Genomic DNA, 25,269 nt, shown 5'->3' with positions numbered 1-25,269 from the left:
TCATACAGGGCAATAAGAGATGCCCTGATATGCAAGGGAGTGAGCCCAATCATAATAAATTGGGTGCTTTCTATGCTAAAAACAAGGAAGATCAGGATGGAGCTGGGAGGCACGAAAGAATCGATTACAGCCACAAGAGGTTGCCCTCAAGGGGGTGTACTCTCTCCTCTTCTGTGGACTATGGTTATAGACGAACTCCTGTTCCTACTGAACGACCATGGCTTTGAAACACAAGGATATGCAGACGATCTGGTAATTTGTGTAACAGGGCTGTATGACGAAACGATCTCCAACCGCATGCAACAAGCCCTGCGCATTACGCAAAGATGGTGTGACACCAAAGGATTATCCATTAATCCTACTAAATCTATTCTGGTTCCATTTACCCGGAGGAAAAAGTTATCCATGACAGAATTGACTCTGGGCGGCACTAGAATAGGGCTCTCAAATGAAGCAAAATACCTGGGGGTGTGGCTAGATAAGACACTCACCTGGAATGTACATTTGGATGCAACCGTAAACAAGGCAATGAGAGCCTTCTTCGCATGCAAGCGACTTTACGGGAAGACATGGGGACTCTCCCCCAAAATGACTTACTGGTCATTCAACACAGTTGTGAAGCCGATAGTCACCTATGCATCCTTGGCATGGTGGACAAAAGCGACACAAAGAACTGCTAGCGCAAAACTAAGCAAACTACACCGAATGGTGTGCATTGGTATAACAGGGGCTATGCGGACCTGTCCTGCTGATGCACTTAGTGCTCTTGTAGGCATACCGCCCTTCCCAATTCTAATAGAGAGGGAGGCCAGTCTCTCGGCACTGAGAATCCTAAACACTTCCGAGTTAAAAACCGGAAACATGACAGGTCATATGAAGGTCCTTATGAAATTCACAAATGACCCCATAATGCATATGAGGGACTCAGTAGCTCCGATACTAGTAATTTCTAGGAATTTCAAGGTATCTATTGCGGACCGAGCATCCTGGAGCACAGGAAACCCCTACACCAAACCCGGAGCTGAAGTTTGGTACACTGACGGATCAAAACTTGAAGATGGAAAAACTGGAGCTGGTATATTGGGGCCGAATTTTAAAAGATCGATACCAATGGGCAGCTACCCCACCATTTTTCAAGCAGAGATTCATGCGATCGATATCTGTGGCAGAGAATGCTTCAGAAGAGGCACATCCTCTAAAAACATCTGCATTATGTCGGACAGTCAGGCTGCCTTGCTAGCACTGAGGTCCCACATAATAACATCCAAACTAGTGTACGACTGCCTCAACACCCTAAACGGTCTTGGAAGCAAGAACACAGTATTACTGGGCTGGGTGCCGGGGCACGAGGGCCATGACGGCAATGAACAGGCGGACCGCCTAGCAAAACACGGAGCTACCACACTATTCTATGGCCCGGAACCCTTCTGCGGGCTCACCAAAGCCCACTTAAGGGAGGTCATAAACAAGTGGGTCGACAAAAAATTCGAAAGGCACTGGAATGAATGTCCGGGGCAAAGACAAGCTAAGCGGTTCATCTGTCCATCACAAGAAGCTTCAAAAAAGCTCATAAATCTAGGCAGGGAGGACCTTCGAACTCTCACTGGGTACTACACGGGACATTGTTCCCTGCGTTATCACCTCAGTAAAATGAATCTTTCAGACACGAGCGTCTGTCGCTTCTGTGAGATGGACGAAGAAACGCCAGAACACATCCTTTGTGAATGTGTTGCTCTCGCTAGACGCAGACTCGCTCACCTAGGCGGTACAACACTTAATAAATTCGAAATATGGAACAAAAAGCCCACCGAAGTGCTAGCTTATATTAAAAGCCTTCATATATAGGGTAAAAGGCCACGCACAATAGACCACCTTAGAGGTCGCAGTGCTCAAGGCTCATAATAATAATAATAGTTAGCTTTTTGGCGAGATTTCGATTAATACCTCACTTTTAATTAGCTATGACAAAACCAACTTAAAGTGAATTGTAAAGTCGTGCAGGAGTCATGCAGACGCAATCGGGAGTTGGTTTTCTTTACAAGTTTCTATTAAATATCCTCATGCAAAAATTACTTTCAATACACTTTTTTCTGAACTTCGCAGATTCTTTTTCATATTCAGGACAAATAAAAGGAAGATCGAAATTTTATACTATCATTTTGAAGTTATGTCTGACGGTGTTCGAATATGGGGCCACCCAGAGCAGAATATGTAAACAAATATGAAATGTAATAAAATAAAGTAAATAAATAAGTAAATAAAAAAGTAAAAAACAAAAAAATATTTTGTTTTTCTTATTGATATTTTATGTCCAAAAGTAGTTAGTTACAAGTTAGTTGACATGTAATGCAGAGGTATCCAGGTCTGACTTTTTTGCGGCCATCGCCCCACAAAAGTAGTTAGCTTTTTTCGAACAAAATACACAGTTAATAGTTAGCACTAGTGTTCGCGTAAACAGACTAAAGTTAGGTATAAGCTAACGTCACTTCCTGCAGGGTGCTTATACTCTCACAATTGCTGTCATTGGCGACGCAACAAAGTTAGAACTCACAACAGCACTTTTGATGGCATTGTTGCCAATGGCGATACTTTGTGTGGTTGAATTTATTTGAGTTTTTAATAATTCTATCTGCACAAAAATAGCGTTGAATTTCGCATCAAGAACATTTATCACATCGGTTAAATTTTAATGAGCCCCTAATTTTTCTTCATTTTTTCTAATTTGACTATCGCTGATTTAAAAAATTTGTATGAAATTTGCCAAACATGTAGTAGTTACCTAAAAGAGCACTTATTTTTGAATAAACTGGTACCTCACCTAATGCAATTGCACACAAATTTTCAAATTTAAGCAAAAATACGGTCTTAAAGGTCTCTGAATACTCTTTTCAAAAGGTTTTTAAAATCGGATGAAAAATAGTCAAGCTGTTAGTAGATAAGTGCACCAAGTACGAACATAGCGGTTGTTTTTAAATAATAAAAAATGGAGGGTTCAGGTACTATACCGAACCTATTATCATGTTGTCCTCGACCATAGCTATATACACTAGATTTTGTTTCGATCGCATTTCATGACTTTTTTCTAGCACCGTGTTATTATTCAAATTGTTTCACGAAACAAATGCAGTGTTGCCAGTTTAGCCGTTTTCCGGCTAGATTTAGCCGGTAGCGATAGCAAACAGCTAGAGAAAATTTGCTTTAGCCAGCAGCCGATTTGTTAGCCATTACGCAAAAAAATTAGCCGTTTTCAGCCAATTTTACTATAGGCCTAAATTTCTTAATATTACAATATACATATAAGTTTCCTTTTTTTACAAATTTAGCGATCCAAAATCTATTAGAAATGGCTAGCCTTATCACAGTGAAAATTTTAATGTCGGACTGTTATATAAAATTGAGAAAATTTTTTCTAATCCGGAAAGTCCTAAAATACTGGGCCGATTTCAATGATTTTCGTTTTAAGCGAATATAGTGTGACCCATATACATATAGACTGGGACACGACATTTTAGCAAGTTTTGGATATTTTCCTTTATTATATTTAATGGGTTTTGTAATGAAAATGTAGCTGATTACTTAAAAGAAACCATTTAAAAACAAATTTCATACTTTGTGGAAAAATTATGATAATTATGCAAATTTACACAAACATTTTTAACTTTTTAATCAGCATATTTAAAAATTTAAAATTTTAGTATAATAGAGTTGACTTTTGACAATTGTTTTGTTGACGGTGTTCCACATTTTTCCCCATATAAAGAAATTGGTAGAACGTACTTTGTATGGAAAAAATGCGTAACACCGTCATACAAAAAAAATCCGATAATTAACAGTAGGTCGTAGCTACTTAAAATTTGCATCGTATTATATTAAAATTTAATAGGCTATAAAACTGCGTACCATAAGTTTTCTAAAGATGCAAATTAAAAAGGTAAAAATTTTGGTGAAATTTTGAAGAATTTTCATAATTTTCGCACAAAGTTTGAAGTTTGGATTCATATGGTGTTTGTTAAGTAATCAGCTATGTATTTACGAAAAAAACATTAAATCATCTTAAAAATTTCAAATTTCTCTGGGAATACGATATATCTGTGAACAATTATATCAGGCATGTGCAAAGCGGTCATTGAAAAACGTGAACGTTTCGAATATATGGACCTAAAAATTAAATTTAATAGTTTAATCGTTAAGCATAAAAAGCTACCTGCTTTTTCGATATATGTAAATGAATGGCGGTGTATTTTCTCGAAATAATGGTGCCTCAGCCCTTTAACAGCTTTACGGGTTCATTTCTTAAAATATTGCCCTCCAACTAAGCAAAAGTATAATACTTTCTAATAATATAGCCATTTTGAAGGACAAAGGTAATCTAGTGCAAATGTTACAATACAAGAAGGTAAGATTTTTCAATATAAAACGTCATAAGTTTGTAATTTGTCTTTTTTTTTTGTACTTACATAAGTAATACAAACATGACTTCTGATGCAAAGCTTAGCTACGTATAACGACAGTTTCCTTTATTAAACTTGTGATTTATTTAAACAAAACATGTGAATTTTAGTTGAAACATTTTAGCCGCCGTTTTTGGCCAATTTAGCCGGTCGGCCCAAAAAGGTATGGCAGCAGTGAACAAATACTCCCTCGTTAAAAGTACTGTAGATGAAAAAATATTTACATACCTGCAAGAAATTTATGTAAGGTGTTAGAACATCTCTACTCAAAAAGTAGGCGAACAATTCCTCTGTAAGAATAATTGCTGCGTTTTCTCCAAACTCCAGGTATTGGTGACTAAAAACGAAAAAGGATAGCGAGCGGCAATACGATATGTAATGTGGCTTTGTTGTATTTTGGAGAAGCATTTCCTGTAACATTTCCGCCAGATTAGACTTTTTATACATCAGAGAACTAATTTGAGCGCTAAGTTCTTGAACCCACATCTTGAGAAAGGTGTCCCTCTGTAAATATAATCAAAATTTTAAAATAAATTCGGTGCAGTCTTTGCAATTTCGCTATTGACATCATATTATAGTATTGTTCAGACAAAAATTATCACTGCATCCTTAGCAAAAATAGCCCCTGCATCCTATTAAATAAGCAAAATCAAGTAGTAATTCAGTATCTCGTATTTCCTTTGTCGGGTTTTTATTACTGTTTAAAATTGGTTTTGTGATCGGTTCAAGATTCAGTAGTTTTAATTTTCGCTGAGAAAAATAATAAGCCATATACTTACTCCTTGTTTCACGCTTAAACACACATGATTTTGCGGCAAACGACCTTTCTTTTATTTTAAGCAGATTTATTTTTGTAGATTTTTTTCGTTAGAATACGATTTCGGTCTGCACTTCATAGATGCTGATAGAAAAACTGAAAAAAATATATAGTATATGTTCCGCCTAATGGCATTCGAACCCGGATCCTCCCGCAAGCTAACAAATAACAGAAGCAATTTGAAGCAAGTCCAAATGACGCGATTGGTAAATTTGTACAGATTTCTTTTCGCTAGTTACAGAGTGACATTTTTAGAAATGTTTTATTGGGCTTAACTCATTTTTACTGCTCGCAATCTCATGCAAATGCATGTTTTTAGTGGGCATGTTCAAATCGAAATGGTTAATTTATCTTTACGAATCATGAAATTTCCTTTAAAAAGGCATTCAATCGTTAGTGCATATTTTTCAGTAAATGCATGATTTTGCATATTTTGGTAAAAATATCCGTTTTTTTCATACTTATTGCGCTAATTTTAGTACATTTTAAAAAAAGATAAAAGATATGACCACATCTATTTGTAGAAAACTAAAATCCTGGGATGCAGCAACTTTGATTATCTTGAGAAAAGAAATTATATTTTCATGTACAAACTTTTAGAATATAAAACTCCGAATTATCTTTATGGGAAATGAAAATTAACAACGTATGGAAGGCATCAAAGTCTGATTATTCCTAAATATTTCTACTTGTCCTCATCAAGGCTGTTCTTCATTAATGCTACTTCTCCTCATCAAGGCTGTTCTTCATTAATGCTACGAGGCTCAGGAATTCCATTCCAGAATCTGTCAAGGCTTCTTTGAATAGGGGTAACTGCAGAAGGGTAATCCACAACTATTTTCATTCAACAAATTGAATGTCGCTGCGATTAAACTGTCTTATTTTCTCTTCCTATTTTGAGTTCATCTTTGTCTTTATGCGCCTAACTCTTTTAAATACTTGTCTCGTAGTCTTAAATTTAATTATGAGTAGTTAGATCAAGCTTTATTACCCTTATTTATTTTCTGTTAGTTTTAAGTATACATATTATTGAACTAGGATTAAGTTTCTTTTTTAATTTTGTAACTTCCATCCTATAAGATGTATTATAATAGACTAAAGTCTTACATTTACACCCGTATATTTTTAAATAAATAAATAAATAAATTTATAAAAGAAAGACGAAAATTATGGAAACCAATTTAGAAAGGATGCTAAAATATTTAGATCTGAAAACATCGCGTTTCTTGCTGATGAAGTTCTTATCGAAATCAAAAAGCCAACTGCGTCGACCAGCAGACGCATTCTAACTTTCGCTATCGCTAAAATTTTAAACTATGCTAAAATGCGAAAGCTAACATTTTATCCGAATTTTTGGCTATCTCCAAAAATTGCGGTTCTGTACTCTCTTTCCCTAAAAATAGCTTAGCCTAAATTTTAGTATTTAATCTGGCCGCAAGTGGCGGTAAATAGTCCATTTTAATGGTGATAAAGTGAAAATGGAAGTAGCCACGGCTATGTTACAAAGACACTCGCGCCGATTCGCACAGACCATTGATGAGCAGCCTTCGCAAAAAGGCAAATCATTGAGAGAATCTACGGATTGCTATTTCGAAATTTTTCGCTCATGGTGAATAGAGCTTTGAACATTATTTTCACAAATTAGTTTCAAAAACATTCGTATTCTTTTCAGGAAGTTAACAGCGGTTTTTGGTGATTATGTCACAAAGCAGCATTAGCATTCTGAATATAAATAATATAAGTGCAGAATTTAGGAATACTGAAACCTTAAGTAAAAATTAAATGTTTTATGAAGACTAACTGTCTTAGGAATCTCTCCTCAAGTCATATGTGCAAGCATGTAGTAGTAAATAATTTTTTTGTTTGTTTGTTTGTTTTGATCTCGATAATGCTATAATTCATCGCTAGCAGAAACCATTTATGTACATATAACCATACTTATTTTATTATGTAGGTAATTTTTAGGGGTAGGGGATGAGTATGGTAAGAAAATAACTTGTGTCAAAACCAAGCTAGTTGGACAATATTTTTGAGTACTACTAAAACATAGGGCTGGTTTCTCCAACTCAACGTAACTTAGTTTAGCCATTTTTTTGACTTAAGTCAAAAGTTAGCCTACTTTTTACACAGTTATCCTTGACTAAGTCTAAAAAATTGGCTAAACTAAGATAAGTTGAGTTGGAGAAACCAGCCTATATACTCATACTTTGAACATAAAAAAGTCTTACGAAAGCCAAGTCATGTTTTTACATTTTATTTACTGACCTTATACTTTTTTTCATAGGTTGCCGTCCTTTTACGTTAAACTAATGCAATATTTTAGCTGCTATTAATTTCGCATAGAGAAAGTAATCATTTGACCTAATGTGCAGTGGACACGGAATGATACATTTATACAATGTGACTCACCTCTGGATTCATTTTAAGAATGCTTTCTCCAGCATTTGCCAAAACAATGCAATTCATTAACTCTTGGCGCAAATTAATATCCAATGCCCTTAGTTGATTGCAAGAAAACTTGTCCTTCATTACATCTAGCCTTTCGTAGAACTGTTGAACTATATATACATTTAGAAGTGACCGCTGTAAGATAAGGTATAGGTCACGACAATCCATATTGTTATAGCATATCTTCTCTTGTGTAGACACATATCCATGTAGAATTTCTAAAGACAGGCAGTAATCTCTAAATTGGCTTTGTAGCTCAGAGTTGTCATTAGAGCTAAAAAACAAATTGATTAGCTTATTTTGTTTTTTAATGCATTCTTCATTAGCCGAACTGTCTTTAGCAACGCCCATAATAAGTCGAGTTATTAAATCTGCAACTTTTAATGTATTTTTTAACATGAGTTTCGCTACAAACCCTTTATTTGTAACAGATTCTATACAGTTAGTGACTGTCTCTTCATTCACGATGATTTCATTAGATAATGCATTTTCCCAACAAGAAGTTAATTTATAAAGGATGCTTTCCGTTGAAAATTTTTCCGCTGAGTGTTCAATTAAAAAATTGAATAGTTTTAAAAACATTTTGGATTTTGTTTCAATTGATGCGTTTCCTCTGGTAAATACTATAGGCATTACTTGACTAAGCAAATTTCCACATAACTCGCTAAGGTCATCACTTTCTTCTTTTTCAAGAGGCTCAAATATTATATTTAGCACGTCATCTACTGTACCTGCACCGATCAAGAACTCATCATAATCATTTTGAAGAAAAAGCATTTGCGTCCAATCTTTTGTACTTTCCGAGTATTCTGCTAAGTAATTTATGGTGCAATTTATTATTAAGGATCTAACCTCAGGCTCACATAATATTATTTCTCTGCGTTTTCCAATTTTTAAACGGTTAAAGAATAGACTCTCTAGAATTAAAATTTGAAGTTCTCTGGAACGGATCTATAATTCGAAAAAACAATAGTACGTGTTAAGCAAATCTTATATATCAAACTTACGGAAAAGATGTGAGTCTTTATGAAGATAAACTGTTCATCGGCATCAAGGAAAGGTAACAACTTGAAGATAATTTCGGCAACATCCGTGTCAAACTCTTTATCCACAACAGATATTAAATGAACAAAAATATTTATCGATTTACTAACATCGCAGTCGCTTGTAATACTTTTATAAAATTCGATATCAGGAAACATGTCAATTATTAACTTAACATGTTTTAAACATTTCTTGTGCTGTTTTCTAATTTTTCTTAAACAGTGTTGAAGCATCTCCAAAGCGATCTTTCTCAGCCGATCTTCGTTTGCACTTCCCGTAACACAGTTATGTTGTTGTAAAGTTAAGCAGGTGGGAAGCTTTTCGCTTACATGCTCTTCATTTCTTTGCACGAGACTTTGAACCAATTCAATAATTCCATCTGGGTAATGATCATTTATATGAATTAACTCGTTTATTAAATGGAATATCAAACTCCAAAACTCGTTCAATAGATTTAAATAAAACAAGCTATTGTCTCCACTCTCACATTGTGTTTTCCAATTCGTTATCATATTAACAGTCATCGAAGCAAATCGTTTAATTGCTATATTTTTATTAGATATTAGTAAACATTCAACGGAATCTATAACATTTGTAAGCAACATTTTATATATATATTTTTGCTTGTGTTCTGGATCTCTGCCTGCATTGTTTAGTTTATTTAGAATAAACTCCCAACAGCTGAAATAAGCAGCGAAAATAGCGTTATAATGTGTTTCATTGTCACGGAATGCTTCCGAACAAAAAACGTTTTTTAAATCCATTAGATACTGTTCAAAATATATATGCCAGTCATATTCTTGAAAATAAGCGCAAACCACCGCGTTGTTAAACGACAGTAAATTCGGACATATTGTTTCGTAGTTGTTAAAAAAATTGTTTTGAAGCAGGCATGAAACCTTGGGTTGAATATCAGATTTAAAGTCCAAGTATTTGTACCTGAAAATAAATAGTAAGTTATTGGTTGTTTGAGTTCAGTATGCGGAAAGGTTTGATCTAATTAAAATAGAATTGGTCATTTTTTTAAGTTACCACTTTTTACTTAGCTACGAGTAAGGTTGATGTCAGAGAGGAAGCGAGAAGCGATTTGAAGCTTGAAGTGATGATAGTTCAAGCGAGAAGCAATGCTATAAGGTAGCAGACTGAAAGCGGCAAAGCGAAGCGAGCTGCTGCATTCGTTTTTGTCAGTTTAATGTGAACAATGGATTCCGACAAGAAGTTTATTTTTTTATTTCGATGGGTGTATTTAGCACTTAAAAAAAAAGAAAAAATTTAATACATCTAATTAACCATCAACGAAAAAGTGAATTCAACTTATATTTGGAACTGCGCCAATAGCCGGGCATATTTTATAAGTACACAACAATGTCAGGAGCGACATTTGACTATATTCTCAATAAAATCGAGTCAATTCAAAAGATTTGGACTAATTACATAAAAAGTCCCATTACACCGTGCGAGAAATTCATAAAACTTTGAAGTAAAAAATTAATTAATTTATTTAAAAAATCAAAAAAATTCGAAATATTCAGCTTGCGGAAAAAGAATTTGTGATAACTTAAAATAACATTTCTTAAGAATGTTTGTATACTTAATGAAACAAACATAATCAAACAAATCACTTAACTTAAATTAAATAGATCTACTATTTCACATTAATGAAATAAAACTCTTGCTTGCCTTTTTCTATTAATCCGCTGTTAATAAAATTTTAACGAACGTGCGCGAAATTACAACTTTCATTGAAAATTGTCACCGAAAACATCAAACACAAAGACCAGGAAGTGGTAAACCATTGCACAACCTGCTTTGCCGCTTTGCCCTCTCGAAGTCGCTGAAAGTCGCTTTGGTGCTCGTACTCACTCTGACACCTTCTAAAGCTTTGCATATGTATCTTAAAGCACCGCTTCTCGCTTCCTTTCTGACATCAACCTAAGACTTGTTGAATAATGATTACTACTTAATTAAATGGTGTTTTTTTAAGAACACCCTTAAATTTTTAAATAATTGTAATTATCAGATAATTCGAAAAACGTATATTTTTTAATATTTATGACTATTTTAGATTTTTTAAGTTAGAAGCAGTATTTAATGATATGATTTCGTAAATTGATGACTTCCAGAAACTTATTTATATCATTGGCTTTAACCCGATTTGAAATTACCTATGAATAATTAATTTTCATTCAAAATTACTAAAACTTTGCTAAAGTTTCAAATAAATGATACAATGGCATAGCACATTGTGCATGCGCTCCGTCCAGCATACTTCTGGAGTCATATTATCCATTGTGGAAACTGATCGAGTTTTAAAGAGGCTGCCTCGATTCGCTCGTCATTTCATAGCCCTTGGACCACAGTGCCAACTTCTATAGAATTTAGTTTAAGAGGAGATATCGCTCGCGCGATCTTCTCTGATAAGCAAGTTTTTTTCTGATGGAGCTAAAGTGACTTCTTCTTAAGTTGGTGCGAACCGAGTTTTTTACTAACTAGCTTACTCCTGTTCAAATATCTTTGATCATGGATACATATTTGGGTAATAAAACATATATAGTGTGGCGTGCGCCTTGATGTTGCCACAAAATAAAATTATAGTTTAAAAAACTAAAATCTCGCTATTATAATTTCCATCCGTAGTGTCATCAGGTATGTAACTTGACAATAGAAATCGCTACATCTTTGAGGCGCATCAATATTACATAGTTACATCCCGAGCTAATAAAAGGGAGGTAAAAAGAAATATTTCGGAAAAATATTAAGATTTACGTGCTGGACCGATTTGAAAATACATCCAAAATTCGAGCTTTTTATGAATAAAAATAGCTTCTCGAAGAACTTTTTGGAAAAAATCCCTTCAGATGACAAAACAGATTAAGCTTAAAAAATCTGCATAAAAATATTTACAAATCATCTGAACGGAATCGTTTTAGCGAAGGAATAAAAAGGTTGAGAAAATACCTTTCCAATGATACCTCACATGTCTAAATCAGAATAGTTTAGGTTTAGTTATTCAGTTTTTCTTATACCAATCTTTGAAAAAAGTTAAAAAACAGCATCAAAAATCTCATTATTACGATTCCCTTGAAATTTATTCTTACATTTTTTAATATTTTTATGCAAATTTTTTAAGCTTAAACAGTTTTGTCATATGAGGGGATTTTTTCAGAAAAATCTTTAAGAAACTATTTTGATTCATAAAAAAAACTCCATTTTTAGAGGTATTTTCAAATCGGTCCAGCTCACGTAAATCTTAATACTTATCCGAAATATTTTGGTAAAAGTCTTAAAATATAATAGATTTTGTAATTCCAATGGGCACATAGTACCGTTTTTTTTTGTATTGGCAGTGATGCAGTCTAATGTACATATGTTTATTGGGCATAGATGGATTATTTTTAAATAGTTGTTTCTAAGTAACACTGCCTCCAAAGCATCTGTGCCAAGGCTATTTATGAGTGCAGTTTGTTTAAATATGTTTTGGAAAAATATATATGTATAGGCAAATACTTATTTTTATTGGACTGTTCAAAACTTTGCCAGACCTTTGCGCTAAAATCGAAGTAAAAAACGATACCCCCTATTGGGGGTGTCTACTAGTAGACTTTTTTCGATTATCGATTTTCGATGATATTGTGAATGTCGATTTCTCGTTCAATAAGCGACTAAAAGCTAGTCCCAATCACCTATTAAACGAGAAAACGACATTCATAATACCGCGGATATTCGATAATCGGCAAATAGTCGTTTATCTATTACTAGTCAACAATCGCAGTAGGGGTCAAATATAAACATCAAGTGAAAGGATTTGTTGTTGTTGTTGTAGCGGCTACAACAACCCCGCCCTGATCGGTTAGTCCCTCAATCGTTGTGTCAAGCTCATCTAACGGTAGCCCCAGGAAGCGTGCAGCCTCGATGGGGTCTGTCCATAGGGACAGGGGCGTTAGCGAGGTAGGATTTAGAGGGCATACGAAGAGATGCTGTGGGTCATGGGGCGACTCTCCGCAATCCGAGAACTCGTTGAGAACACCTTCGTTTAATCTGCTCAGGTATGAGTTCAACCTGCTGCAGTAATCAGAGCGCAGTTGGGCTATTGTTGTCCGAGTCTTCCGAGGCAGACGAAGTTCTGTCTCGTTCACGTCTGGTGGCATTCACAGATTGTGAGTCTACATAACTCGAGACTGCCTCTCCTTGAATGCCGTTCAAGGTCTGTCGATAAGCTATCGGGTCCAGATGTTGTTTGATGAACCTCTGGACTTCGTCCACCAGTTCGTAGAGATGCCTCCTTACGTGCCTGGGCGAAGGCTCTTCTGCAAGGAGTTGTCTGTTTGGGTGACCACACCTGTGGCTCCCAACCAGAAACTGCTTGCAGAGCATTGTGTTATGCTCTTTAACAGGGAGCATGTGGGCCTCCTCGTGCAGGTAGTGTTGCGGCGACATCAAAAGGCATCCCGTCGCTGTCCTGAGTGCCGTGTTCTGCGAAGTCTGCAGCTTCATCCACTGCATCCTACTAGTCCCCGGTCACCACACGGGCGCTGCGTAGTTCAGAACCAGCCGGCCAATTACCTTGTCGGTTGCCAGCAACGTTTCTTTGTATTTGCCCCAGGTGCTGCCGGCTATAGACTTGAGGACCTTGTTGCGGCTTTGTACTTTGACAATTGCGGTTGTATGCGCCGAGAAGGAGAGCAGACTATCGAATGTTACTAAGAGAATCTTCGGGTTGTTCACCGTCGGAATTGATGTATCATCGACGTGACTTCCCATTTGTAGTCTGACCTCCTTCGTCCAGGTGGTAAAAAATGCGGCTGAGGATTTTGTAAAGGAGAGGGTTAGGCTCCGTGCAGGGAAGAGGCGAGAAATCTCGGCGAGATAACCGTTTATTTTCGAGCACACGTCATCAATTCCATTCCCAGACGCCATGCTCGAGCAATCGTCAGCATAAGACACTATCGAGACTTCATCTGGTGGTTGAGCGAGCTTTGAAATGTAAAAGTTAAACAGTAATAAGGAAAGGACACCACCTTGTGGAACCGCCTGTTTTATTTTCCTAAGTTTGCTCGATTTGTCTCTAAAAGTTACTGACGAGTGACGACCACTCAAGTAATTCGCCGACCACCGTTTGAGTCCCTGTGGGAGAGAGGAGGCCTCTATGTCTTCCAGTAGCGTTGAATGGCTGTGAAAGGAGTCGCTAAACACGATTGCAATTACTCCAATATCTGGATGAAGTAATTACGTTATGTTTTAAATCACTAATAGGAGATTGTTATTACAAGTCTTAATTTTATTCTCAATAGCAATGTTCTAATACAAATCCTTTGTATATTAAATTCCTCCGAAATCTAAAGCCACTCCCCGATTCCCCCGATAAATTCAAATTCCACCAAAATCGGGGATTTCTCTCCCAGTTGGCATCACTGGTACAGTACATAAATAATCATTTTATTGCCCTCTGCAATATATTCAAATATCTTTGAACACGTGTACATACATACCAGGGTTGTTGCGAATATTCGCATTCGCATTCGCAACCGCGGAACTTCCGCATAAATTTTAACATTCGCATTCGCTTTCACATTCGCAATAATCAATGCGGAGCTTTTGCGAATGCGAATATTGTGCAAGTGCACCGATAAAACGTATATCTGGCAAACAAAAAATTTTAGCCAACATTTGTGGAGATGCTACGTTAAGACTGTCCCCTACGGCGACCTTCTTTCGTAATTTAAAGTCAAAGAGTAAGATAATAGTAGGTATTTTTAAAAGATTACCTTTAATTAGGTAAGAATTATGTAACTATCGAATATTATTTGTCGAAGGTCTGTTGAAAAAACTGTATGCATCGCTGGTTTTTTTTCTACTTTTTCTTAGAAAAGTATAATTATTTTTTATAAAACTTATTATTCTTAAGTTTCGTGTTTCTTTTTATTAGTCTTTTAGCGTGAAAACAAAAACATTTATTTTAATTTTGTGTAAATTGTCAAAAATAGCACGCATCGGAATAAAGATGAAATAATATGTAAATAAGTCGACAGCCAACTTTACATATTAAATAAGAATTAATCCAAGGTGAATTTTATATCTATTGAGGAGGGGGACTTGGCATGTAATATATCGTTATTATAGTATGGAAAGGGCTTAACTCACATCGTCGCTGAAATACAAAAGGTCGTAACTAACTAAAAATCCAAAATTAACTTTTTGATTGATTATGATGCAGTCCCCTCATCGTTTTAGGCAATACACAAATTTAGTTAGTTGTAGTTTTTTGCATGTCAGCAACAATGTGAAATAGTACTAACGATACATATGTTGAAAATTTGCGTTCATTCGCCTCAAAAAAATATATCAAAACACATTGAGCGCATGGAATGGAACAACAAAACGGATTTGATGGCTTATGGTACCGACAGCGGTGAGTAATTAATTGTCACTGCCTGCATCTAAGAAAAGCCGAGTTCAACTAACTAATAAAAAAAAACTAATTACAAGGTATTCATTACAGCAAATCTGAGACCTTTATCGTCCGTGATTTCATAATTCAAATTATTAGAAAAAACACGGCTCCTTTTTAACAAAATTACAAGATTTTAAATTAATTATGCTGGCAACCACGACTTTCAAAACAGAATTTTCCTCGAAATTTTCATTCCCAGAAAACCAGGGACGTGAACCGGTTTTGAACCGGGCAACTGGTTTTTTCTATTAATTAACTGAACCATTAACCGAACCGAAATTTTCCACAAATGTTTGATCCAAACAGAAAACCGAACCACTTTCCATAAAGGTTTAAAGGTTCGTCTCAACCAATTTTCAATAGATAAATGTACCAACTTTTTTTCTTTTTGTTAAACATGTTAACACCTACCATGTTTGTTTACCATGTGACAATATCAAAGGTAAAGGCAACCCATCTCACTTGACAGACACTTGACCCTTAACCTTGCGCGTTGTTGCACTTGACACTTGACACTTAAACTTGCGCGTTATTTTATTGTTTTTCGAACCGTTGAACCGAACCGAAACCCCGGTTCAAAGATCAAAAAGGCCACTTTGACAAACCAATCCAAAAGTGCAAAAACTGTTCGAGCCGCTGTACCGAACCGACCAAATTTTTCATCCGGTTCACGTCCCGGGTTTTTACGAAAGAAAATTTTGTGAAAGCCTTCTGGGAAAGTCCGGAAATTGGAAAAATCGACAATTGATTTTTTTTATAAAATTTTGTGTAAAATTCCTTCTGAATGGCATTCGAATGGAAAAATAGAATATTCTAAGTGGAAAATTCGGAAAAATCCGGAAGAACGCGAAAAATTAGAATTTTTTTGACGAAAGCTTGGAAAATTTCGGATAATTGTGAAATTTATTGGGAGCATGAATCAATTGGGAACAATTTTCTTCAAATGGTGCTGCTTTTTTGGAAAGGTGTTTAGAAGGAGTGCACAAAGTTTTAGTTTTTCCGATAGGTGGCGCAGGGATCGAGCTACGCTAAAAATATGCATTTGGTTCGTTGGTAGCCCTTTGCCTAGATTAGCATATAGGATCCATTTTCTCCGTTAATTGGGCCAGCGACCGATCTATTCGAAAAAGTCTTATTTATGGTCGTCCGATTTGCTTGAAATGTGGCACTTACGTATCTTATTGGCTGGGTTAACATATAGGATATTTTTTCTGATAGGTGGACCAGATACCGATCTATTCCAAATATCTTATTTATGGTCCGATTTGCTTGAAATTCGATACCGGTATTATAGGAATACGTAGAATAGAATCGAGTCATTGTTTTACAGTTCGTAAGGTGTTTGAAGGCGGCGCAAATATGCGGGTATTGGCTATTTAACAATACTTATTACACAGGCCAACAAAAATGGGAAACAATTTTATGCAGCAAATGTTAATGCTATTTTTGCTGAATTTTTATGTACTGATTACGAATCCGTAAGCATAAAATATCCATCAGCTCCAGATTAAAAAAAAAAGTGTCAGGTCAAAGTGTCAAAAAATCGCGCTTTTCCAATATTTGAGAAGCTGTAGCAAAGATACAGAGGGTCGTAGAACCTTCCACTTAGGCTTTGATTAAAGCTAAACATTTCGAATACTTTCCTTGCAAATTCCTGCACCTTTGCTTGATGGTCACTTATAGTCATTTCTTAAACAGGAATAACTGATTTTGGGAAGTTTGAGTACCTACCGCAATTAAGCCAAAGGTGAAAAACCTTCCACTTAGGCTTAAAATAAGGCTTGGATTTCTGACTTCAATCCCTGAAAATACCATTCCTGCACCTTGACCCTAAGGTCACCTATAGTAATTTATTGAACAGTAAACACTGATTTTTACACCTTTTCTTCAATTGCATAACTTTCCAGTAATTTTTTTTTATTGTTGGACGATAAAAAGTAAATGATAGTGGTAGTAGTAAATAGTAGTCTGTAGTCTTTGTTGGTTTTATTTAAGCCTAAGTGGAAGGTTCTATCACCTGTTGTTTCATTGCTAGAGCTTATCAAATATTGCAAAAAACGCGATTTTTTTGACACTTTCACCAGATTTTTCTCAAAATTTAGAGCTTATGGAAACTTCATACCTACGGATTCTTAATCAGCACAAAAAAGCCTATCAAAAACAGCCTTAACATTTGCCGCATCAAGATCGGTGTTGCCTTGTGTTACCTACACTAATTGAGTAGTGCACTTGCAAACAGCGCTATGTGATTTTATAATAGAACGTCATAAATTTGAAAAAACGACTACGACAACAAGTAACATCTAAATTGAATCTTCTTTATTATTACCTGAAAATTTGGATAAATAAGAGCCTTATAAAATTGTAACATAACATGTCATAAGATAACATTAACAGTCTATACGACCTAAAGCAGTTTTCTAAGTTCATCAGAAGATGGATACTTTTGAAAGTTTATAAATAAGTATGATAACGACTTTTGGAAGAAGACTTAACATTTGATGCTATTTTTTCAGAATATAAAAAGACTGCACTATGTTGCTACTGAACATGAAACTACTTTAAATACTGGTACGTAATCTACCAAAAACTAAAAATCGAAAAAATTTTACATAGCGCACTTTGCAAGTGGACTACTCAATTATATAAAGAGAAGCTCCTTCTTTTTATAAGAGGTGATCACGCGAACGGCGAATTTTGGACACCTACTGCAAACTCTCGATATATTAAGGCAGCGTGGCATCACCCATACATATCGATTTTTTCATACCGTATATCTCTGGAAGTATTTGTGGTACGTGTCCTGGAAATTGGTATAGAGATTTTGGGGCTACTGGAAAAGGGCGCGTGGCGCTATCCAAACATATTGAAACTTTTACCAATCTGTAAATATATACACCCAGCATACACTTTTTTTTCTTTTTCAAACAAAAATTTTTTGTTAATTTTTTATATAAATGTAGTTCATTTTTCATCAAATGGCATCAAATTTTGAGTATACGGTTTTGTAGTTCATTCAATTTTAGTATAATAAAGTGCAAGTTTTAAATGACTATAAGTTACCGTTGATTTTTGAGAATTTTTCTCGCTGATGATGTTGCGCATTTTCTCAATATAACGAATGCGTGATAATTTATTTGTATGGGAGAAAATGCCGAAGAGTGTCAGTATGTAAACCACTTATTCTGGTGGCTTAATTTCTCCTAAACGACTGAACCGATTTTATTGATAATTTTTAGTGGCGCTGGAGCCGAGTTATTGCTAAAAATCGTCGATTCGGAAGTACCAGGGATCATAGTCAAATTACTCCCATTAAATCAACCATCAGAACCATTGAGGTCTTTGCTTTACGGCGACTAAACAGAATGTGGACCAATGATACTCACCATTTTGGAAATTGCCACCAACTATACTATACAGATTCAAGGACGATTCACTATCGAGCCGCAAGGACTTCTTCCCGGTAGATCCGGCGAACTTCGTCCCGCCAAAAATATTTTTTTTTATTGAAACATTTGGTCCAACGTTTTCGCCATCAATTCACGTTCACGTTTGGTTTTGTGGTCCATTGCTGTCTTAAATAACCTGACGAAAGAGTTAGAGTTAGGCGGTTACAGCGCCAAAAAAGAAGAAGAAGAAACAAACGAAGCAGTCGTTTCTTATTTTACTATTAGTTAATTTTAATTTTTAGAGATGAATTTTGTTAAAAATTCAACCACTAACTGAAAGTAACGTAAAAAATATAGAGCTTATAAAAAAAAAGAATGAAAAAGAAATAAAAAAAGTATACTGGCCGTGGGACTCGATCCCACGACCTTGCGGCTGGTTTATTCGCATTACTGCCGTCTGTAAGGGTACAATTTTAATTTGCATTTATGCTTATTAATTCAAATTAATTTTCTCCGTCTGTCTACCATATAATAATGTAGACAAACGGGCTCGATTATTTGCATAACCAGCCTTAATTTGCTTTAACTCATGCATTTTCCTCTTTAAAATGAGCATAAGCAGCCGAACAAATGCACGAAATTTTTGGGAATTAACTCGGATCCGGGGAATTTTCGATGACAACACTGCTAAAAACGACCAGTTGTTGTCTTTTGTACAAATAAGCAAACGAAGGAGTGCATTGGGGTATAGTCGTTGCGCTGGGTATGCAGTTACAGTTGCATGGCTATACTCAATCCCGACTCTTGCGTCGTCGTTCGCGCACTCTGGGCAACGTGAGCAACCCATGTGCGAGATGCGGTAACCAATCCGAGTGGAGCCTTGGGCCACGGCAGAAAGAGAGGGAGCTTCGGTGGGGCCACTCCGACTTATTCGGTTTAAGGGCTCACTGAAGTCTGCAGCGTCTGTTCACCAGTAGGTGCGGGTGCAAGCGGGTGTCTGCTTGGAGCAAGCGGCTCGCTATATAAACGTGTATTTGGCTGCGAAACCACCCCCGTCCCAGCAATGGGTTGTGCGCTGGGCTTGGGACCCGCCACGTAAAAACCACTTCCAGTGAAGAAGCAAGGCAAAGCCTCGGATGAGACCCCCCCATATGATGACGACCACGGCAAACGTTTAAAGGACTACGATTTGAGGGCATGCACCTGGAATGTCCGGACCCTTAATGGGGAAGGTGCCTCTGCCCGGCTGGTTGATGTCCTCGTAAGGACAAAAGCTGACATCACCGCCATCCAAGAAATGCGTTGGACGGGGCAAGGCAAGCAATGTCTGGGCCTTGCGACGTCTACTACAGCTGTCATGTAAAGGAGCGCAAATTCGGTGTTGGATTTGTGGTGGGAGAGAGACTCCGTCGACGAGTACTGTCGTTCACCCCGGTGGACGAGCGTCTAGCCACAATCCGCGTCAAAGCGAGATTCTTCAACATCTCGCTCATCTGCGCCCATGCCCCGATGGAAGAGAAGGATGAGGCATCCAAGGATCTCTTCTATGAGCGCTTGGAACGCACATACGAGCGTTGCCCCCGTCATGATATCAAAATCGTGCTTGGCGACTTCAATGCCAGGGTGGGCAAGGAAGGGATCTTTGGAACCACCGTAGGAAAATTCCGCCTTCACGACGAAACGTCCGACAACGGATTGAGGCTGATCGACTTCGCCGGGGCCCGAAACATGGCAGTATGCAGTACCAGGTTCAAGCACAAAAAGATCCATCAAGCTCCGGATCGAAAAACGAGAAACCAAATCGATCATGCTGTGATAGACGGAAGGCACGCTTCCAGTGTTTTAGACGTACGCACACTCCGAGGCCCAAACTTCGACTCGGACCACTATCTTGTTGCAGCCAAGATACGCACCCGCCTATGTGCAGCAAAAAATGTACTCCCAAAAACATAAGGAAAGCTTAACGTCGAAAAGCTGCAATCACAACAGACAGCCAGCGCTTTCGCTACTCGACTCTCACACCTGCTCTCAGAGAGCACTCTTCAACAAACCGACATATGCAAGCAGTGGAACCACATTTCCCGCTCATTAAGTACCGCCGCCGAAGAAGTAGTCGGATTTCAGCGAGCCCGAAAGAACAACTGGTACGATGAGGAGTGTCAGGAAGCTGCAGAAAAAAAATGATGCCGCCTACAGGGCCACGCTGCGATCGGGGGCAACGCGCGCTATGTGGGACCGCTATAGGGATCTGAAGAGGGAAGCGAGACGTATTTGCCGCAATAAGAAGAGAGGGGCCGAAATACGTGAGTGCGAAGAGCTAGAAAGCTGGCCGACAGGAAGAATGCCCGAAAATTTTACCAGAGAGTTAGGCGACTTACGGAAGGTTTAAAGACCGGGGCGTACTCCTGTAAGAACAATAATGGCGACCTAGTAACTGATGTCCAGAGCGTACTTAAATTATGGAGGGAACACTTTTCCGCCCTACTAAACGGAAGCAGCGCGGAAAGTTGTGGAGCAGAAGAACCCGAGCCCGCAGTCGATGATGACGGAGTCGATGTTCCACCGCCTGACTATGACGAGGTACGTATAGCAATAACGCGGCTGAAAAACAACAAAGCTGCTGGAGCTGACAGCCTGCCAGCTGAGCTATTCAAGTACGGCGGCGAGGAGTTGATAAGGTGCATGCATCAACTCTTGTGCAGAATATGGTCAGATGAACGCATGCCCGACGACTCGAATTTAAGTGTGCTGAAACAAGAACCCCGCCATTCGCGCCAACTACCGCGGGATCAGCCTTCTAAGCATAGGTTACAAGGTCTTATCGAGCGTATTGTGTGAAAGACTTAAGCCTACCGTCAATGAACTGATTGGGTCTTATCAGTGTGGCTTTAGACCTGGAAAATCCACCATAGACCAGGTATTCACAATACGCCAAATCTTGGAAAAGACCCGCGAGAAAAGGATCGACACTCACCACCTATTTGTCAACTTTAAAGCCGCCTTTGACAGCACTAAAAGGAGTTGCCTATACGCCGCTATGTCTGAATTTGGCATCCCCTCAAAACTCATACGGCTGTGTAAAATGACGTTGAGCAATACCACCAGCTCCGTCAGAATTGGGAAAGACCTCTCCGAGCCGTTCGCCACAAAACGGGGTTTCAGACAGGACGACTCCCTTTCATGTGACTTCTTTAATCTGATGTTGGAGAAGATAATAAGAGCTGCGGAACTGAACCGCTCAGGAACAATTTACTACAAGAGCGTGCAATTGCTGGCTTATGCCGATGACATCGACATCATCGGTAACAAAAACCGCGAAGTCTGTTCTGCCTTTTCCAAGTTGGATAGGGAAGCAAAGCGAATGGGTCTGGTGGTAAACGAGGACAAGACGAAGTATCTCCTGTCATCAAACAAACAGTCGGCACATTCACGCCTTGGCACCCACGTCACTGTTGGCAGTTACAATTTCGAGAAAGTAGAGAATTTCGTTTACTTGGGAACCAGCATTAACACCGATAATAATGTCAGCATTGAAATCCAACGCAGAATCACTCTTGCCAACAAGTGCTACTTTGGACTGAGTAGGCAATTCAGGAGTAAAGTCCTCTCTCGACGTACGAAAACCACGCTCTATAAGTCACTCATCATGCCCGTGCTGGTATATGGCGCAGAAGCATGGACAAGGACAACATCCGATGAGGCGGCTCTTGGAGTGTTTAAGAGAAAGATTTTGCGAAAGATTTACGGGCCTTTACGCGTTGGCGACGGCGAGTACCGCAGACGATGGAACGATGTAAAGCTCATACATACAACGATATGGACGTAGTGCAGCGAATTAAAATACAGCGGCTCCGCTGGCTTGGTCATGTCGTTCGAATGGACACCGAGGCTCCAGCTCTGAAAGTATTCAACTCGGAACCCGCTGGTTGTAGCAGAGGAAAAGGGAGGCCCCCACTGCGATGGAAAGATCAGGTGGAGAAGGACTTGGCTTCACTTGGCGTTTCCAATTGGCGTCAGTTGGCACAGAGGAGAAACGACTGGCGTGCTTTGCTGAACTCGGCCAAAATCGCTTAGGCGGTTACAGCGCCAAAAAAGAAGAAGAAGAAGCAAACGAAACAGTCGAGTTCCGCGTACGCAGTAGCCGAGTGGTGAGAGTTGCGAGCTACAAGCCTGTAGCTGCCAGGTCCGATACTCGGTAGGAGCGATTGCGAAAAATTTTTTGTTTTTACTATTTATTTTATATTTTTTTATTTTATTTTATTTATATATTTAATTTTACTTTATTTTATCTTCATTTGCTTTATTTTATATCACATTTCTTATTTTACTATTAGTTAATTTTAATTTTTAGAGATGAATTTTGTTAAAAATGCAACAACAACTAACTGAAAGTAACGTAAAAAAAATATAGAACTTACAAAAAAAAGAATGAAAAAAAAATAAAAAAGTATACTGGCCATGGGACTCGAACCCACGACCTTGCGGCTGATTTATTCGCATTACTGCCGTCTGTAAGGGTTAAATTTTAATTTGCATTTATGCTTATTAATTCAAATTAATTTTCTCCGTCTGTCTACCATATAAGTCTTGCATAACTGAGCTTTAACTACATACACCCACTGGGAAAATAGGTAAGTACCTTGCGAGGTAAGCCATGTTTTCTTTCAGTTTTTAGTACCAAAATTGTAATCATGGCCAATGTCATCTACTAGTAAAGGGCAAAATGAACACCTCCGAAGACACATTACGTTGTCAGTTGCAAAATAACGTGCACCCGAAGTTATTTCCAAGCACCGAACTACTCCGAGCGACTGCTCTGCATTACTAGTAACTTACTTTGTAAAGCGGCTCAGAAGTATGTCTGATACCAAATGTACATTCTAAATTCCTACTTACATAAGGCGGCCATGCCTTTGTAAAAGTAAGGGACGTTCGGCAGGGAAATGGTAATGACTGCCAGGTGAAGAGTAAGTTGCTAATAAGGTATTATTACGTGCTCCTAATTCCCACTGGGCATGCGCTGCTCATTTGCCAGATATACAATTTTCAAGTCAAGTCTAAGTCTTGCATAACTGATCTTTTACTGATATTCCCTTTGAATTGGTTTTGCAAACATTACAGCCTTAACCGTTCCTAAATCATACCTACTTAATTTTGATTTTTTTTGTCATCATATTTAATTGTAAAAAACGTTCAGCTGCAGTAAAGTTGTGAGCAAGGCGAATTTCTTCTGAATGTCAAAATTATGTGTTTGTTGTAAACAAGGCGAATTCATATTACAACAACAAACACATCATTTTGGCATTCAGAAGGGCCGCGGTTTGAAAAATATTTTTATTAGTATCAAAATTTGGCATTTGTAAATAAAGAAGTATCAAATTACAAAATTTTACAAGAAATGATACAATTGTATCAAAACGGCAACGCTGGTCAAGGTTCAAATTCCATTGCAGGCAACATGCAAATTAATTTGTTTTATTTTTATCTTAATTATGAAAAAGCATCCGTTAAGTGCAAAATTCTTCATTTTATTATGGGCGTATTTGAATTTAATATTTTCATTATACACTACTTTTGAGCACGTTTTTCATTTCATTCAACTACGCTTTTATTTCATTTTACTATTATTTCCATCAGTGTTGTAACTATTTATGTAAATATGTATGTATTTTTTATGCTTAATATAGGCAAATAAAATAAGAAAGTAAACACTATTATAAACACAACAACCATTGAGTAAATTGAGTTATTTGTGCCAAACTAAAACTTTTTTTACAATAATAAACGATTAGCTGATTCAAGTATACAAGTTCACAAAAGTAGTTGAAAACTTTTATCGACCAAAGCATTGTTTATTTTCGCTCAACAATGATTTGCTTCAACAAACAATATCGTCCAATCAAGATACATAGTGGTTTTGTAACTATTAACAATAAGGATACGACATTTTGACCAGTTTTGGCTATTTTTCTTTTGTTTATTTAATGTTTATTAACAGGGAACGGATTTTATGGAAATTGCCTTTTTTTCTGCTAAAGAGATAGAGTATATTCGATTAAGAATATCCACGATTTAGCTTTCCCTGATTCCATATATACACATTTGGTGTTGCCCTTTTTAAGATATTTGCCTTTTTTGCCTTTTCTACCTTTAAAAAAGTGATTATAGCATTTACTTTTTCTTTTTTTTTTAAGATTAAAAAATGTACACATGCTCATGCGGCTTATAGAAGCGCAGGGACCTCTTGCCAAATTGGTGTTGGAAAAGTTCAAAGCCGTTTTCTCAGCAAACGAAGGCTTGGAGACAATAAGAGGTGTGGATAAAATTGTAAAGGGCGAGGAAAACGCCCTTATTGATGATAATATGAACGTTTCAAACGTTCCATATTTAAATTGGGCTCCACTTGTATCAACTTACGTCGAGCATACATTTAGTACATTCAAGGATTTGCTTCGCGAAAATCGAATGAAAATGCTGCCCGAAAACTTAAAAATGCATCTTGTGGTTCAATGTTACTACAACTATACAGATTAAAGTTTTATGAGTTAGAAACTCGAAAGGATAAAGTAGTCAAAGATTCAAAGTAAACATTTTTGATATAATGAAACTAGTTCATAGTTTTTCTCTTTTTACTTGTAATATAAAAATTTCTAAAATAAATGTATTTTT

General features: G+C 37.3%; 1 protein-coding gene across 2 annotated transcripts in view; it reads right to left on the bottom strand.

Annotated features, from left to right (window-relative positions):
• LOC118749173 (E3 ubiquitin-protein ligase listerin-like) overlaps positions 1–25,269 on the bottom strand; it is a gene marked incomplete in the record, with an annotated part of 227,841 nt that overhangs the window by 172,355 nt on the left and 30,217 nt on the right. For both annotated transcript variants that reach the window (XM_036483948.1, XM_036483949.1), the window contains 3 exon segments: positions 4,680–4,955; positions 7,678–8,667; positions 8,724–9,699. In XM_036483948.1, the coding sequence (XP_036339841.1) occupies positions 4,680–4,955; positions 7,678–8,667; positions 8,724–9,699 (2,242 nt within the window).

This window comes from Rhagoletis pomonella, unplaced genomic scaffold (assembly GCF_013731165.1).
Source record: "Rhagoletis pomonella isolate Grant_MI unplaced genomic scaffold, Rhpom_1.0 Rhpom_scaffold_00014, whole genome shotgun sequence".
Classification (NCBI taxonomy): Eukaryota; Metazoa; Arthropoda; class Insecta; order Diptera; family Tephritidae; genus Rhagoletis; species Rhagoletis pomonella.
The sequence above is the reverse complement of the archived record's forward strand: the minus strand, read 5'-3'. Positions and strand labels throughout refer to the sequence as shown.